Source organism: Haliotis rufescens, unplaced genomic scaffold (genome assembly GCF_023055435.1).
Source record: "Haliotis rufescens isolate VD_foot unplaced genomic scaffold, xgHalRufe1.0.p SCAF_63, whole genome shotgun sequence".
Classification (NCBI taxonomy): Eukaryota; Metazoa; Mollusca; class Gastropoda; order Lepetellida; family Haliotidae; genus Haliotis; species Haliotis rufescens.
Genome location: NW_025964354.1, coordinates 1,232,100 through 1,248,524, shown reverse-complemented (window position 1 = coordinate 1,248,524; position 16,425 = coordinate 1,232,100). Strand labels below are relative to the sequence as shown.

Here is a 16,425-nt window from a genome sequence, read left to right as displayed (position 1 = left end):
GGACAAACAAATCAATTCAACAAGAGAAACACGCTTGTGTTTACATATGTGTCTAGGAAGGTATATCGGGCGATCGCGTGACTGACAATTATCAACACCACGTGGTAGTTTTGGTGATAGAACAGTTATCTCCCTTGCGGTACATGCGTAAAATGCCTCTGTTCAGTATAGCTGTACCAGTGCGTGGTAAAGGATGTTGAGGGGTGCACACGGTATGGCGATTTCCTCGAACGTGACACGATAGGCAAGACTGTTTTGATGTTACTTTGTAACCCATGACCGTAGTGGATATCATCAGCGGTTCTTTACAGCCATGAAGGTGGGTATAATATATACATACATATTATAGGTGTATGTATTTCCGTATGGGAAAGGTCTGTTAATTGTGAATGAAACGAGAATGGCAATGTCGATACTAGAGAATACGTGCAATTTGATGAAATCTTTCTGAAGAAGAAACAGGCATGTATAAATAATAAGTTCCATATGTATTTATATAATGTATGCCACTAGAAAAAGACGAATTGATATATATGGACACTGCTCATACGTTTGTAGATATGCACATTCATTAATGGATATGAGAAGGGCATAAACGTTTTTGAGGAAATGTCGACAAACATAGTTATGCGATAGGAGTTGACAACACTGGCTGACATTTAGTAGCCAGTATCAAAGTGTGGCTGAACAGTATTCAAGTTATATCACGGCATGTCAGCCCAATGTGCGAGGACCCAGATACGAGATCTCCAGCGGACATGACTATTTCAACACTAAGACTGTGGTCTGGGTTGGGTAATGTAAATGTGTATATTTCAATGTTTGGGTTTTGATTATTTCCGTTTTATGAGCTCAACATAACGTGTTTGTTAAGAAACGTTTCTGTGCACATATTTGATTAAGCTTGTCGATGTTTACGGATGCGTCATCTGTCTTGAAACATAGTTTGTATGGTTTATGATAATATCACGTAAAGATGGATCATTATCGACAATTTAAATAGAAGTAAATATACAAGAAACTTCAACCCCATACCGTAATCAGTCTCGATTAAAGTTAAAATAGGAAAATTATGTGAATGGCACCAGATGTAAACATGTTCATATTGTTATTTCTTAAAGGTGGCACTTAGACATTACACCATGACGTGCACATTTACTGATGATGATGAGTGACTAAGAACCGTTCATATAGCAGTCAAATTCAATCATTTATGCAAGTCATTAATCCCGTTAAAATCCCCAAACGCAAAGTACTCGCGGAAAATGAATGCACCGTGTTACTGTGAGAGAATGACTACAAATTCCAACAGTAGTCATCATAGTAAGACACTACATAGCACTAGCCTATAATTTGCAATAGGCATGGTTAATGCACATACTTGTTGACGGATGAAATGTGCGCAGTCGGTTGAAAGCTGCGTCTCATCACCCCATGATCAACACAGCTGCTAATGTTTAACGTCGTTTATTTCGCTATCACTTTGAGATTATTTATCGACTTTACAGAGAAATCGTGTTTGGAGACATATTTACCACAAGGTAGTGGAACCTATGTGCAGCTAGACTATTGGTGTGGGCTAGAATTATATCGACCACAATAGGACTCCCTCATCTGTTTTGATGGTCGGTAGGGCCAAGTCGTCTTGGTTGCCGTAATTTGTTGCGGGGAGTTGCATCCTTTAGGCATGTAACAGCCTATACGCGTTGGCTTGAATTATGGTTTTAGTTTTGGCAGCACAAACCCCATGTCCGTGGGATTCACCAAAGTGGAAGACACGTAAGACCTGGATCACTTTTGTCTTTCCTCCCAAAACAAGCTGACTCGCCGTAACATAAATGCAATACATAAATGCACTTGATGGTCGACTCACATGGGCAAGTATCGTAACAGATAAGTAAAGATCCTACTGCTTTAAGTTAAACCTTTATTGTGATCCAATGAAGGGAGCAAAAGCTAAAATGTACGTCTTCATATATGCACTTCTTCTTGTTTTCTAGCCAGAGAAATTAATAATATAAGACAGACATTTGGCTTCAGCATAGTCAGGGAAATAAAATACACTTAAAGTTCATGGAGAATTGTCACGTTTTTGGTATGATTTGATAGTTTTCACGAAAAGCCATCCAATTTGTACTATTTCCTTCAATTCAGTGTAATATTCCAAAAACAATATACAAACATATCTGAAATTATTGCTACATGTATGTATGCAGAACTGCTAAGGAATCCATATCAATCCATCATGTTAGCTCAGAGTTGTTTATTTTCCCTACGGTGTTTTATTATATGATAAACGAGTTGATTAATTCTTATATGAAATATCAACATTATGTACAGCCTATTGAAGGATGTACATAAAATGTACAAGCTTTAACAATATTAACCGCTATTTAAATAACGATGACTCAATAGAATCCGACCTCGGCAGCGTCAGACAAGTCTATTTTATGAACATGTGGGTATTTCCCGCATATTCTCACAATCCTCACTTCGATAACCTGTACCTTTACTCCCAATACCGATTGTCATATCTCTCCCGGTTTCGGATGCCATGGTTCAGCCATCGCTTTTATCGACGTTGCCCTGCTACGTATATGGGGAACAACTCACTTACCACTCCCCTCTCAAAACAAATCAGGGCTAGTCTTGGACTGAGGCTAGTACGACGTCAGCAAATGGTGAGCGCATGTTCGAACCGATAGAACAATGTTTTGGCATGAAATAAACCTCGCTTCATTCTTCATTGTTCTTACCATTTATCGCGTAGCTATCTGATAAGCGTACATGCGTACATGGGTTTTGAAAATGTTCTTTAAATATGTAAATGGACATCAATTTACAACAGGCCTCGAATACAACACAGAATCGCTGGGCAATTGTAATAATAGAATAATTTATTAAATGTATCGATTTACAACGTCCATTAATTATTAATGTATAAAGGATATATTATTCTGGAAATAAGCCTTGTTTTTATACATGTAAAATAACAGAAGTACAGGATTAATAGTTCCAGAAATACGTGTTGATTGTTAAGATGTAACTGATGTGGGATTTGACGATATAACTTACATCGTACGGATATCGCAAATATATGACACACATATTTTTTTTTATTAATTTATCTTGTACCTCGTTTTTACAGCTGAAGCCGATATTTGACATCCACGTTCTTTTCGTTGCATGGTTTATGCATCTATCAAACTGTAAGTTATGAAATAGTAAAACAAATTGTTCATTAGAGACTGCTTATAGGACGTCATGTGTAATGTTCTATCAACACTCAATTATGACTGAATTCTGACATTATATTGGTGTAAAATTACGTGACTGTCTTTTGTGAATGAATAAAAAGCATGATTAGTTGATTTACTTGTGAACATGTATATGCCATGACTATAAACCTTAAACCTACATGGATTCACTGGATTTCTGATGTGTCTATATGTTCTCTACAGGTACATTTCAGTTCCTCTGTCCTGACATTTCCTTCCTTGGTTCTTCTACACAGTTGAACTGCTCGACTTCCAAACCCTTTACCAATCTAATATATGAGGGACCTGGGAAACTGAGAGCCCCAGCGTGCGAAGCATCATTTTCTGGCTGCACAACTGTGAATGGGTTTAAAGCAAGCTTCATTAACGCAACTCACACGTCTATCAGGATACTTAATGTAGAACCACCACATGCAGGCACATGGGCATGTGCAGAGGGCGCAACTAGTGAAAATACTTCTTGTAGTCTTCAAGTCGCAAGTAGGTGGAACATCTGTGGATTCTTGACATTGGCCTAAACTGATATTCACTAAATGATGAGACAATATCTTTTGGTCTTATGTTTGAAATTGATTCATAATCATAAATGTTTTTTGAATGGGGATACACAAAGTAGGTTACATAGTGACGAGACCAAGTTAATATGTTCACAATTCAGTCTTTTATGCACAGTTATATTTAAAAAACAATTTATGAAACATATTTGAGCATAGCAATATCATATATACAGTTTTAAAACACGGGCTATAGGTCCCAAGTAACCAGAGACAGGCCACCTTGCTGGGGATCAAGGAGACTTACAGTACCTCAGCTTCCTGCATGATACCTCAGCAGGATTTACATCATCACCTTAATTACAGGTGGTTGAGCATAAAAGTAGCCAATATCAAAAACACTCAAAACACTGATTGATGATAGTTACATCGAGTATAATAGGATTATGTGTCACACAGGAAGACAATAATTTTACAACGATTACCCCCTGGACAGAGCCTTCAGTTATGTCAGTTGATAATACCCCACACCAAATTCAAAAACAAGCATTTAATTATTCACATATATATTCAATATTGATTATACATATATTTTTTTCAAGTAGTTGATGATGAGATGCACGCTGACAATTCAGATTTACACTTAGATAATGTGAATCCCTTGTGATTGCAAAGTTCACACAGCCAAGCAATATATGTTTGACGGTGAATCTTTCATCACAAGGGATACACTTAGAAGGTTCGTCCTCATCAACTCAAGAAGGTATGACCGATTTTGGGTTTTAATTGGTGATGTCTATTGCTTCCTACCTGGGTGTCCCACCTCGTTTGCATGAGATCCCGAATATAACTCTTGGTGGTTGGTTTGAAATCACCGTGCCGTAGCTGCAGCATCGGCGTTTGAGTTACCTGTTACACCTACAAGACTTGGTAACCAGCAAAAGACGATGTCACATTGGCCAGTAGAAAAAATATTATGTAGTTCTAAAATGTCTAGAATAATTGGGTGATATGATAAGATACTTTTAAGTGTCAGAAGGCAAGACAACGAATCAGAGAAGATGATGAGTTTTTTAGATTGGTTTTGATGTTTGGAATAGGTCAAAGCTCTAAGGATAGTTTTGGCCTAAGCAGTAAAAAATGAACTATTATCTGGCATTCTTGATGAGACAGACCTGGATCCAATGATGGTGGCACTTACAACTCTGCGACCATCCTTGGACCCACCTGTAAAAATGGATCTGTGAGAAGTATATTTTGGCCGTAACTTGTTACTTGAAAATATTAGTTTCTGACTTTTTTAGCTGGGTTAGAGTGAGGTCTACCTCTGGCTCCACTATCTGCCAGGGAGGAGAAGACAGTAAGGTGATATAATTGTAAGGTTTTAAGTTTTTAGTTTTTCTGCACATAATGTTTGGAATAAAGACCAATTAGCCTTCGTAAAATTGCATCTTGTTGAAGGTGGTTCGTCAGCGGTATTTATAGTTGTAAGTGTTTTTGGAAAATGGTCCCTTCCACTAAGGTCATTGGGACATGACCAGCCGATTGATAGAACCGGGTTCATTCTACCTCCCGTCTTGGCAAATGTAGGGTCGAAGTGGTGTGTTGGACTAAGGAGCACTATTGCTTGTATAGTAGGCTCAAACGGCTCCCCTAAATTTGAGTCAAGAGTCGTATGGGCCTAGGCTCACATGACTCCCCAAGTCAGGCTCACAACACTCCCTCTAGGCTCAGCTAACTTCCCTACTGGGCCCAAATGACGTTGCTTGTTTTGAAATAAAATGATTACAGAAAAGATCAAACATATTTTGTATTATAAAGGTTTTCAACCCCTCTTCTTCACTTTCTATTCTGAAATGTCAGGTTAAGAACAATCTCCAATTTTATGTATCAGATGTTTTACTACCAGATATTCTTGAGTATCAGGCTCAAACTACTCCTCCTATTCTATATCCGATTCTTGAGTACCAGGCTCAAACTACTCCCCCTATTCTATATCCGAATCTTGAGTATCAGGGTCAAACTACTCCCTCTAATCTTTATCCAATTCCTGAGTATCAGGCTCAAACAACTTCCCCTATTCTATATCCGATTCTTGAGTACCAGGTTCAAACTACTCCCCCTGCTCTGTATCGGTTTCTTGAGTAACAGGGTTAAACTACTCCCCCTAATCTTTTTCCGATTCCTGAGCACCAGGCTCAAACAACTCCCCCTATTCTATGTCCGACTCTTGGGCACCAGGCTCAAACTACTCCCCCTATTCTATATCTGATTCTTGAGTATCAGGGTTAAACTACTCCCCCTAATCTTTTTCCGATTCCTGAGCATCAGGTTCAAACAACTCCCCCTATTCTATGTCCGACTCTTGAGCACCAGGCTCTAACTACTCCCCCTATTCTATATCTGATTCTTGAGTATCAGGGTCAAACTACTCCCCCTAATCTTTTTCCGATTCCTGAGTATCAGGCTCAAACTACTTCCCCTCTTCTATATCCGATTCTTGAGTACCAGGCTAAAACTACTCCCACTGTTCTATATCTGATTCTTGAGTACCAGGCTCAAACTACTCCCCCTATTCTATATCTGATTCTTGAGTATCAGGGTCAAACTACTCCCCCTAATCTTTTTCCGATTCCTGAGTATCAGGCTCAAACTACTTCCCCTCTTCTATATCCGATTCTTGAGTACCAGGCTCAAACTACTCCCACTGTTCTATATCTGATTCTTGAGTACCAGGCTCAAACTACTCCCCCTATTCTATATCTGATTCTTGAGTATCAGGGTCAAACTACTCCCCCTAATCTTTTTCCGATTCCTGAGTATCAGGCTCAATCTACTTCCCCTCTTCTATATCCGATTCTTGAGTACCAGGCTCAAACTACTCCCACTGTTCTATATCTGATTCTTGAGTACCAGGCTCAAACTACTCCCCCTATTCTATATCTGATTCTTGAGTATCAGGGTCAAACTACTCCCACATGTTTTTATATCTGATTCTTGAGTACCAGGCTCAAACTACTCCCCCTATTCTATATCTGATTCTTGAGTATCAGGCTCAAACTACTCCCCCTATTGTATATCTGATTCTTGAGTATCAGGCTCAAACTACTCCCACTGTTCTATATCTGATTCTTGAGTACCAGGCTCAAACTACTCCCCCTATTCTATATCTGATTCTTGAGTATCAGGGTCAAACTACTCCCCCTAATCTTTTTCCGATTCCTGAGTATCAGGCTCAAACTACTTCCCCTCTTCTTTATCCGATTCTTGAGTACCAGGCTCAAACTACTCCCACTGTTCTATATCCGATTCTTGAGTACCAGGCTCAAACTACTCCCACTGTTATATATCCGATTCTTGAATGTCAGGCTCGAACTACTCCCGTTTTCCTACATCCAAATGTTTTACTTGCAGACTAAGACTACTATGCCTATACTATATCCCATTATTTAGCATCAGACTCAGATTTCTCTCCCTACTTATATCCGATACTATAGTGAGAGACTCCGACTACTTCACCTGTCCTACAACCTTCCAACCAGGCTCTGATAACTCACGCTATTTTTCTTTAATTTTGGGGTATCAGGCTCAGACTACTCCCCGTTTATTACATCCAATTTTTAATTATTAGGCTCATATTACTCTCGCTATTCTGCATGTTTGATTTTTGTATCACACTCAGATTACTCCCTGTACTTACACCCGATAATATAAAGCTAATACAACTTCACAACCTTGCTCAGATTATTCCCCATGTCAGGTTCAGATAGCTCAATTTAACCTGTATTCGATTCCTTAGCAACAGCTTCAGAAATTTTAACCCCCATATATATGATATATATGATATATAATTATTGTTATCCTTTTTGAATTTTAAAAGTATGTCAGAGTAAGTTGAACCTGTTCTCATGTGTAATTCCTTACATAATGCGGGACTTTACACTCCAATCAAAATTTATGACATAAAATCTTATTATACAAAAAATCTGGTAATTTCACAATATGTAAGAAAAATGGCTTGCAATCATGGACAATACTGTGCTGTATCATCGAAAACATATTATTTGTGTACGACATTCACAGACTGTTGCACAATTACTGTCAAAACATAAATATTCTTCAAAATAAATGGGGGAGTCACTTGAGCCTTGGGGGTCATCTGAGCCTACGACGGGCGAGTCGTTTGGGCCTAATTGGAGTCGCCCTTAACCACCAAACTCCCTTCCACTGCCGACACAGGGTCTCAGCCAACGGGAAACAGGTTGCCCAATTCGGACGCCTTTTACGACCAGCAATTGGGTGGATCCTTGTTTAAGTGATGTCGATTGAATTCTCACGTTCTCTAGTCAAAGCCGTTTCTGTGCATAATGTGCATTAAACTCCTTTTAAGGCGTCAGTTTACTAATCGTATGTGTGGCTTTATACACAACTGTAGATATGATATACATAGTGTATGCATCTTAATCAACATTTATGTAGTGTATCTGTCGAATATCCATTACTCCTGTGTCTTAAAGTCATAATGTAACATGATACATACTAACAGGAGTGAGTGAGTGAGTGAGTATGGTTTTACGCCGCTTTTAGCAATATTCCAGCAATATCACGGCGGGGAACACCAGAAATGGGCTTCACACATTGTACCCATGTCGGGAATCGAACCCGGGTCTTCGGCGTGACGAGCGAACGCTTTAACCACTAGGCTACCCGACCGCCCCATACTAACAGGAAAAACGTTGCATGCCAAGAAGTGTTTCTTATCTATATATATAGCAAATGGTAGGGAGGGTTTGTCTTGTGGCTTAGCTGATATGTTGTGAAAAGCGTGTTGCAGTATCATATACTCAGGCATAGTTCACTCCTAATTATACTTGTTGTCTTATACAATCCTTCACCTGATGAATGATCAAGACGTAGAGCTGAAATGTTGTGTTTATATTAAATAATGAATCCGAAGTTGATTTTTATAATATCTAAGGTCACAGATTCTACAGTTGTAGTGTATGTTATGCTATTCCATGGACAGATATTTTATATGAGTGAATTAATCTTGAACGCCACGTTAAACATCATTTCAACTCTATAGGTTAAACTGAGCACTATGGTCTTCCCTGAATGCATCAGTATTAGTCTGCCCTGATAGCAGATGTCCTATCCCATGTGAGCAAAGGACAGTACCAAAAATGTAACGTCCAGGCTTAGTGAAACACAGAACTAGTCCAGCTATGTGACGGCGGTCTGTAAATATTCGTCTTTCTCCACACTGTCTCTCATATTTGTGTCTGTTGTCCGGTTATTGTTACTGTTTCGTGTAACTGCATTGATTTATAAGTGTGAAGTAAGATCCAAATTCCATACCCATGGTAAAAACACAAATTACACTCGCCTAAATAATATTAAATGTAATAGTTAGGAGGAAAACTTCTCTTTGTGTTCCCAGGACCAATTAGGGTTCAGACACGGTTCATTGACAACGGATTTGGCGCTCCCGTTAACAGGCAAATAAAACAAGAACAAAGAAGTACCAACCATCAATTTCATTACCGTATTTATGCATGTTGGGTTATAATGTTTAAATTGTTAAAATCTACCTCAATTAACCGTACAAAATACACAGTCAATGCTTATATTTAAACTTGACAACGTTACAAATGTTTTATCTCCAATAGGTTAACCAAAACAGTTGTATATATCAAAACAGACAACAATGACGAGATTGCTATACAACCCAGGTGTATGAAAACAAACTGTGACATGACATGAATCAGGTGATCGTTTAATTTATGCACATAACTTGACACGCCTACGCAGTCAGTAGCCAATCAACAGGGAGTAAGATCAAAACAATGTTCATGGGACCTGTCAATTATGGCCGGAGGCGAGAAGAACTGTAACAGTCAGATTGCAACGAACCGGAAGAAATATGTCCGGGAGAAAGCGGCTGTTTCAAATGACATGGCCGCCGGATTCAAATATTAGTTCCTTGAGAACGGAAGACACATTTGGAAAAAAATGCTAGTTAGAAATGAAACCAGAAGACATAAAAGTTGTGGAAAAAAATAATCAGGCGAGCGAATCTGCACGTTTGCTTTTTCATTCCTTCTCGGCCTTTGATTTCAAAGGGTAGTTTGGACAATAAATATATGTTTGAATGTGGCTAAATGTTCCGTGCGTGACGATACACGTGAGCAGAAAGGGAATTCCCTCAACTGTAATATTGGGATTCCCCGACATTCAGCAGTTATAAAAGAAGAGCGCCCCGGTGGGCGTGGGCGTGGGCGTGGGCGTGGGCGTGGGCGTGGGCGTGGGCGTGGTGAGTTAAATGTGTCCAAAAGAAACAGTGCCATAATTATGTAGTTTACTTATAAACCGATGTGTTATTCGTGAAACAGTATAAATTTTGTATAAATGACTGTAAATTCAGTTGGAATCAAGAGCAAAATAATGAAACAACCCGATAGTGTCAAGTGTTGGGCATTCTGGCAATGAATCTTCCTAAAAAAAATTGTACTTCTGTCAACTTCCATATGTCTCCCGCTATATGACATACTATAATTGTTGACACCAAGAATGATGGAATAAAATGAAACGTTTCCTTAATAAAAACGTAATATTGCATTTATCAATGTGAAGAAAATGTAATCGGTGCATGCATGATAGTTGTGTTGCATAAGGTATATATGAGTTGTGTACCAGTGTTATCAAATGTCTGTTTGTCGCTGCATTGTGGGTATCTACTCCCTAAATTTGCACTTGGCGTTTCGTCAGTTAAGTCACGGTAATTACGCAAGGGGAAACGCCCAAGTAATATCAAGCAATAAATCAACATATAACTGCTTATCAGTGAACATCCGTTTTGGCTATGATCCTTCCAAACAAACACAAATAAATAGTATTCACCATCCTCGATCGACAGTGGCAGCATTCGGAATGTTCTTCACGAAGACATTCCGTCAAAAGTTTAGACATTGTACTGCGTTGATTTAAAAAAGCCTACACATCGAACGTAAAAAATACTCTGCGACAGTACATTACTAGTAAAGAGTGTTGACAGAACAAGCCACTGTAAAACGACAAATTCAAATACAGAACCTGAGTCTAACACTGTTGAACACAGATGGAAAATACCTATGTCTTTGTGGAAATGTTACGTAATTATGTACCATTGTGTAATCAAAGCGAATGAGAAATTGGTGAAAGTCACTTTACCAGGAGAAAGCATGCAGCACGTGCAGTTCATCTTGCTAAACGAGGCTATCAATTGCGTTCGACAATAATGCAACTGTCACTCCAAATCATCATGGGTCGTGGTCGAAGTTTAATCCAAGTAATTTGCCATCCAGCTACCGCATGGCTGCAGGATGGCAGATCAGATATGCGATATGTAGCATGGCCCTTTGGGTATTCCAAAAGGTTGTATCTAGGCTTTGGATTCGCTTCCAACAGACACATTCTGTGAGCGGTTGTCCTCGATCAGTTCTCCCCAAAACCTCCACAAGACAGGATGACCAGTAGCTGCATGGTGACAATCCACGGAACAGACACCCAACAGACATTTCATTATCCGCCAGCTGACATCAGACAACAGGTACACGTTTATGGGTATCAACAGTTCTAGGCTACAATGGGCTAGACACAATCTGTAATAATCTGTAATAATCACAGGTTGTCAAAAGTACTATTTTCGGATGAGTCCGTTTCAATTTGCTGTACAAAGATGGCCAGACACCTGCTTATCGACGCACAGTGAACGTTACATGGACGCTGCAGTGGTGGAGCACAATCAGTTTGGCAGTGCGTCCTTCATGGTCTGAGATGTCATGAGTATGAATGAGAAGATGGATCTCATTCATGTGCAAGGCACCATGACGGGCCGGAAATACAGACACAAAATCATTACGCACGTTATGTTACCGTTCCTTTGGGGTATAAGAGGTTGACCAGTGTTGATGTTTATATACATATTGATTCTTAGTAGAGGTCATCCGTTTGGTCCGTGTAAGAATATAGGTTCCCAGTAGCTTAAGCTAGTAAATGGCGAATAGATGGATCGGATAGTCAGGCTCTTTGACTTGGTTTATTGCATAGCAGCATATTACAATTGCATAGTTCATGCTCATGATTTCAATCACTGGACTGCCTGGTCCAGACACGATTATTTACTGACTGCCGTTAAATAGCTATAATATTGCTGAGTGCCGCCTTAAAAACCAAACAAAAGATCGTAGTAGAGGTATTTGCTTTGAAAATGATTTAATAATGCAATGTATGCACAAACCATACACACACACCAAGGTGATAATTCAGCAATTTCTACCTTAAACCATTGATCATCTCCATATAGCAATAGCCATGATTCATTGTATAATATGTTTTGAAGATATGTCAATGTAATATTTGAACCGTCTTCGATATATTTAATTGATGTTGCCATTTTACGGTGGTATGTAATGTTTCAGAGACACCAACATGCAGCATCACCAGTCAGGAGGACACTGATGTACTTGCCCAGTATCAGACGCTGACACTCAAAGTGGACATACAAGACTACTACTGTTCCACAGCCCTCACCTTCTCACTCCAGACCGGGAATGTGACAACACTGCTGATGGAAGCTGACTCTGTAGCAAGTGTTAGTCACAACACACCTTCAGTAACTCTGAATGTGACGGACTCCCACCTGGGGATTGTAAGACTGGTATTCAGCTGTCACAACAGTCAATGGAATCTAACCTGTGATGGTGTGACTGAACTCAGTGAGACTTTTACGTTATTTCAAAGAAGGAAAGAACCTGATTAGTAGGCTTAAATTAGTACAGGTCAGAACCACACTTACAGTTATTGCGCAATGTAATGAATTGGTGACGCCAATTGTATAACATGTTAACATTGCAGTCCTCATTTCCATTTGTTTATACTATACTATGAAATCAGTTTATTTCAAGACATGTGTCTTGTTAATAAAAGTCAATATCTTCTTATAAAAAAAACAACTATTGTGAAATAGTCTTCGTTGCACACCAATACAATTTATGTAGCTCAAAAATAGAATATAACAACGTATTCATTTCTTATATTTCTCTCTCCACTATTTTACAGGAAGCTACATCTGTTTCAGAGACTCCAACCTGCAGCATATCAAGTGACAAGGACACTGACAAACTTGCCCTGAATGAAGAGCTGACACTCTCAGTGGACATTATTGGCTACAACTGTCCTGTAGCATCCAACTTCACTCTACAGACAGGGAACGTCCAACACTTACTGAATGTCAGTCATGCCAAGGCTGGTTTTGATCGTGCAGCACAAACATTTCATGTGACCGAAACACACTTGGTTGGTGTAAGGCTGATATTCAACTGTCAACACAAACACTGGAATCTGACCTGCGATGGCATAACGACACTCCTTGAGAGTAAGTATCTCTTGATTATGGAAGAGGCTGATATATGAATGGCTATTACGTCTAGATGTGTTCTGATTAGGGGAAGAGTGCCAAATCTGCCCCTAACGCTTACAGACCTACTACTATACTAAGCTGTTTTGGAAAACTTTTCACCACTGTTCTCATTACCAGATAACATAATTGCCTTGAGATAAATAATGTCTTAACCCCGGCAGAAGCCGGACTTAGAAAGGGTTACTCGACAAATGGTAACATATTTGTACTGGATATGCTTACTCAAATTCTTAAACAAAGTAAGAACACATTATTCTCCGCTTTTAATGATTTTTCAAAAGCCTTCGATAGTGTTTGGGGAGTTGGGTTATGGTATAAAGTACTAAAATACAGTATTCAGGGTAAATTCTTCCAATTTGTTCAAAATATGAATGCAAATATAAGATCAAGTGTGTTTGTAAATGGTGTTGTATTAAATCTTTTCCCGTGTTATCCGGGCGTGCGGCAAGGAGAAAATTAATCACTTTCTAATTTGTCTCCTTATCAATGTTCTTCAAACAAAACAATTGAAGTATTTATCTTTGGAAGCGGGTCTTCAAAAACTGAAGGGTATACTTAATTTGGAAAATGCGGAAATTGATATTACACACAACTTTACGTACTGTACGTGTTATGTTTAGTAGAAACAGAAATTTCAAGCCAGCAATAACATGTTTAGCAGAGATTGCATCTAAAGCCATGTTCTGTCTTCTAAATAAATCGATAAATTATATCATTGATAATCATATTTATTATTATCATATTAAGAAACCGTTTCTCCTGTACCACCGTGTTTGTTTGTTGTTGAACGCCCTCCCTGAAACATTCCAGTTATATCGCGACAGTCTGTAAATACTCGTATATGGACCCAACAGTTAAGTGATTGACAACATCGATCTCACAACTGGAAAAAGATGACACACAACAACCAAGTCAGTGAGCCTTACCAGTGGCCACTCACAACACGAATGGGTTGCTAAAGAGCAATTCGAAACCGGATCTTCACTGTCAAAATATCAATGGTTATACGACAGGGACATATCATTAGAACACGAAGGGTACATTGTTTACATCAGTATATTGTCAATGTCTACTTTGGTGTTCCGGTAAACACTAGTGTTGTGCGTGTACTCGCATATTGTGTATATATTCGTTGTTGATACTATAATAGAGCTACCAGTTCAATCCATACAAAACACGCAACATGCATAAGGTGGACGCAATCCCTGCATATGGCGGCGGCGGCTGGGTCGCGTTGATTTATACCCCGTACACAAGACACATTCTCGTAGTGTAGAAAGCGATTAAGGGCATTGTAATCTGACGTTTAACAGTCGCCAAATCGTGGGATTTTCATTCAACATTCTGTTACAGTCATCATAAGCCGATAGTATGCCCATGCTGTTTGGCTTTGTGTCTGTTTTTTCTCAAATACAACTTATGTATTTTTATTTAAGGAAGGGTATCGAACTATGACTTAAACGCCTTTTTAACGTTGCAGAAAACGTTGGACCAGCCACAAGCTCCACTATAATTATGGTTGCCTGCATTGTGGGTGGGATAGTGTTTCTTATCATCGTCGTCATCATCATCGTGTTTCTCGTAAAAAGAAAACAGGAAACTCGAATTAAACCACAACCATCAGTTAAGCCTCCTTCCCCTCCTTTTCCTACCGTGGAGCTGAATGATCTTCCAAGTGCATCAAAGAACATAAGTGTAATAAATGCAGGAGGTTATGCATGTCCATGGGATGTCGTCAACAGATCAAGTTCGCGAACGGAGGATGAATCACTCGACTTATCGTTAGTTAATAACGGGAGAGTGGTTAAAGTGTTCGTTTCGTCTTGTGAAGTTCATGCCTAAAACCGGCGTAAATTGAAATTAACTGATTCATTCACTCAACCGTGTCACTTCATCTATGTTTTAACGTACCAGTAAGCAGGTTGATAAACATACAAACGGTTCTCAAACTCTTCCCACACTATGTTATCTTATCAATGTATTCAGCAACTACCCAATAGCGGTAACCATCACGCTCATTAAAATACTAAAGCCCTGAGTACGATTGTTGCTCAATGTACAATTAGCAATACCGATCCAAATATGAAAGAAGAAAAAAAAAATAATGTTTTCATAACATCAATAATTTACCTGTTGGGAATCACCATAATGCGTTGTAGGTAGGAGAGGTGTTAGAGATAGGATTTTTTGTCTATAAAATGCGGAGCTGAACACATAAAAACCAGGATTGGTCGGCTCGGAGTCAGTATGCTGTGTCTTAGGTGGGTATTCATGTAAACTGCGGCATGGTATCGGTATTCGGTATGACGTGACCGGTGATCCACGACCTTCCGCCCTCCGGGCCGACGCTCCATCCACTACATCACCGAGACGGTCTTGTTGTGTGAGGAGGAACCAAACAATTCAAAAAAAATTCACGACAAAAATAAGTTTGTTTGTTTTTTCATTCTATTTTCCGGAACAAATAATGTGTATCAAAACCGCCCCTAAAGAGAGACATTATTATTTCCACATATTGATATCAGGAGCTCTCCTTGTGTAGTCTCGGTAGAATAGCCTCGCGGCAATCTACAGCTTGTCTATAGAGTCGGTGGTCAGCTTCTTGGGCTTATCTTATTATGTACCTCGATGATGTGGGACGATGTCCATTTTTTCTGTATCGGGTTGGCTTGACCAATACTTGATTATTTTACCTCCGTGGTGTTGCTGTAATATTACTGAATGTTGCGTAAAATAGGAAATACTCAAAACATATTGCTGTTTACCAATGGAGAGAAGAGAGCACACACGCATATGAGTGGAAGGGTGCATGTTAACAAGCCCACTCAACGACGTCACTTGCGTGTTGTACATCTCGGAAACAGTTTCATTCCCCGACGACATCTGCATCGACGAGTCTCGGACATCGTTGCAGTCGACAGTGTCTTCCCCAACGCTGACGTTGGCAGTTTTGGGACTTGGGACAATGCTTATTTTCTGATTGAGGGCAGATTTGCAGTGATCTTAGTGACAGGCACATCTTAAGGCTAGTCTAGCATCCTGACTTTGAGCGCTCTCTCCTTTGTGAATGGCAACGGAGACCCGCGACGACGTATTGTGCCGTGAATTGATGCAGGATGTGGACATAAGCGCTGATATGTATTTTATTTAATCCAAAGTATACTGCCTTTGCAGAGACTTTACAAACTGTCGG

General features: G+C 39.4%; 1 protein-coding gene across 1 annotated transcript; it reads left to right on the top strand.

Moving 5' to 3' along the window:
* The first annotated feature begins 191 nt into the window (after nucleotides 1–191).
* LOC125375943 lies at nucleotides 192–15,935 on the top strand. The gene is made up of 6 exons (XM_048387007.1): nucleotides 192–319; nucleotides 3,149–3,209; nucleotides 3,462–3,758; nucleotides 12,232–12,528; nucleotides 12,891–13,187; nucleotides 14,713–15,935. The coding sequence occupies exons 1-6, from the start codon at nucleotides 314–316 to the stop codon at nucleotides 15,072–15,074; spliced, it is 1,320 nt and encodes a 439-aa protein (XP_048242964.1). The 5' UTR covers nucleotides 192–313; the 3' UTR covers nucleotides 15,075–15,935.
* The last annotated feature ends 490 nt before the right edge of the window (nucleotides 15,936–16,425 follow it).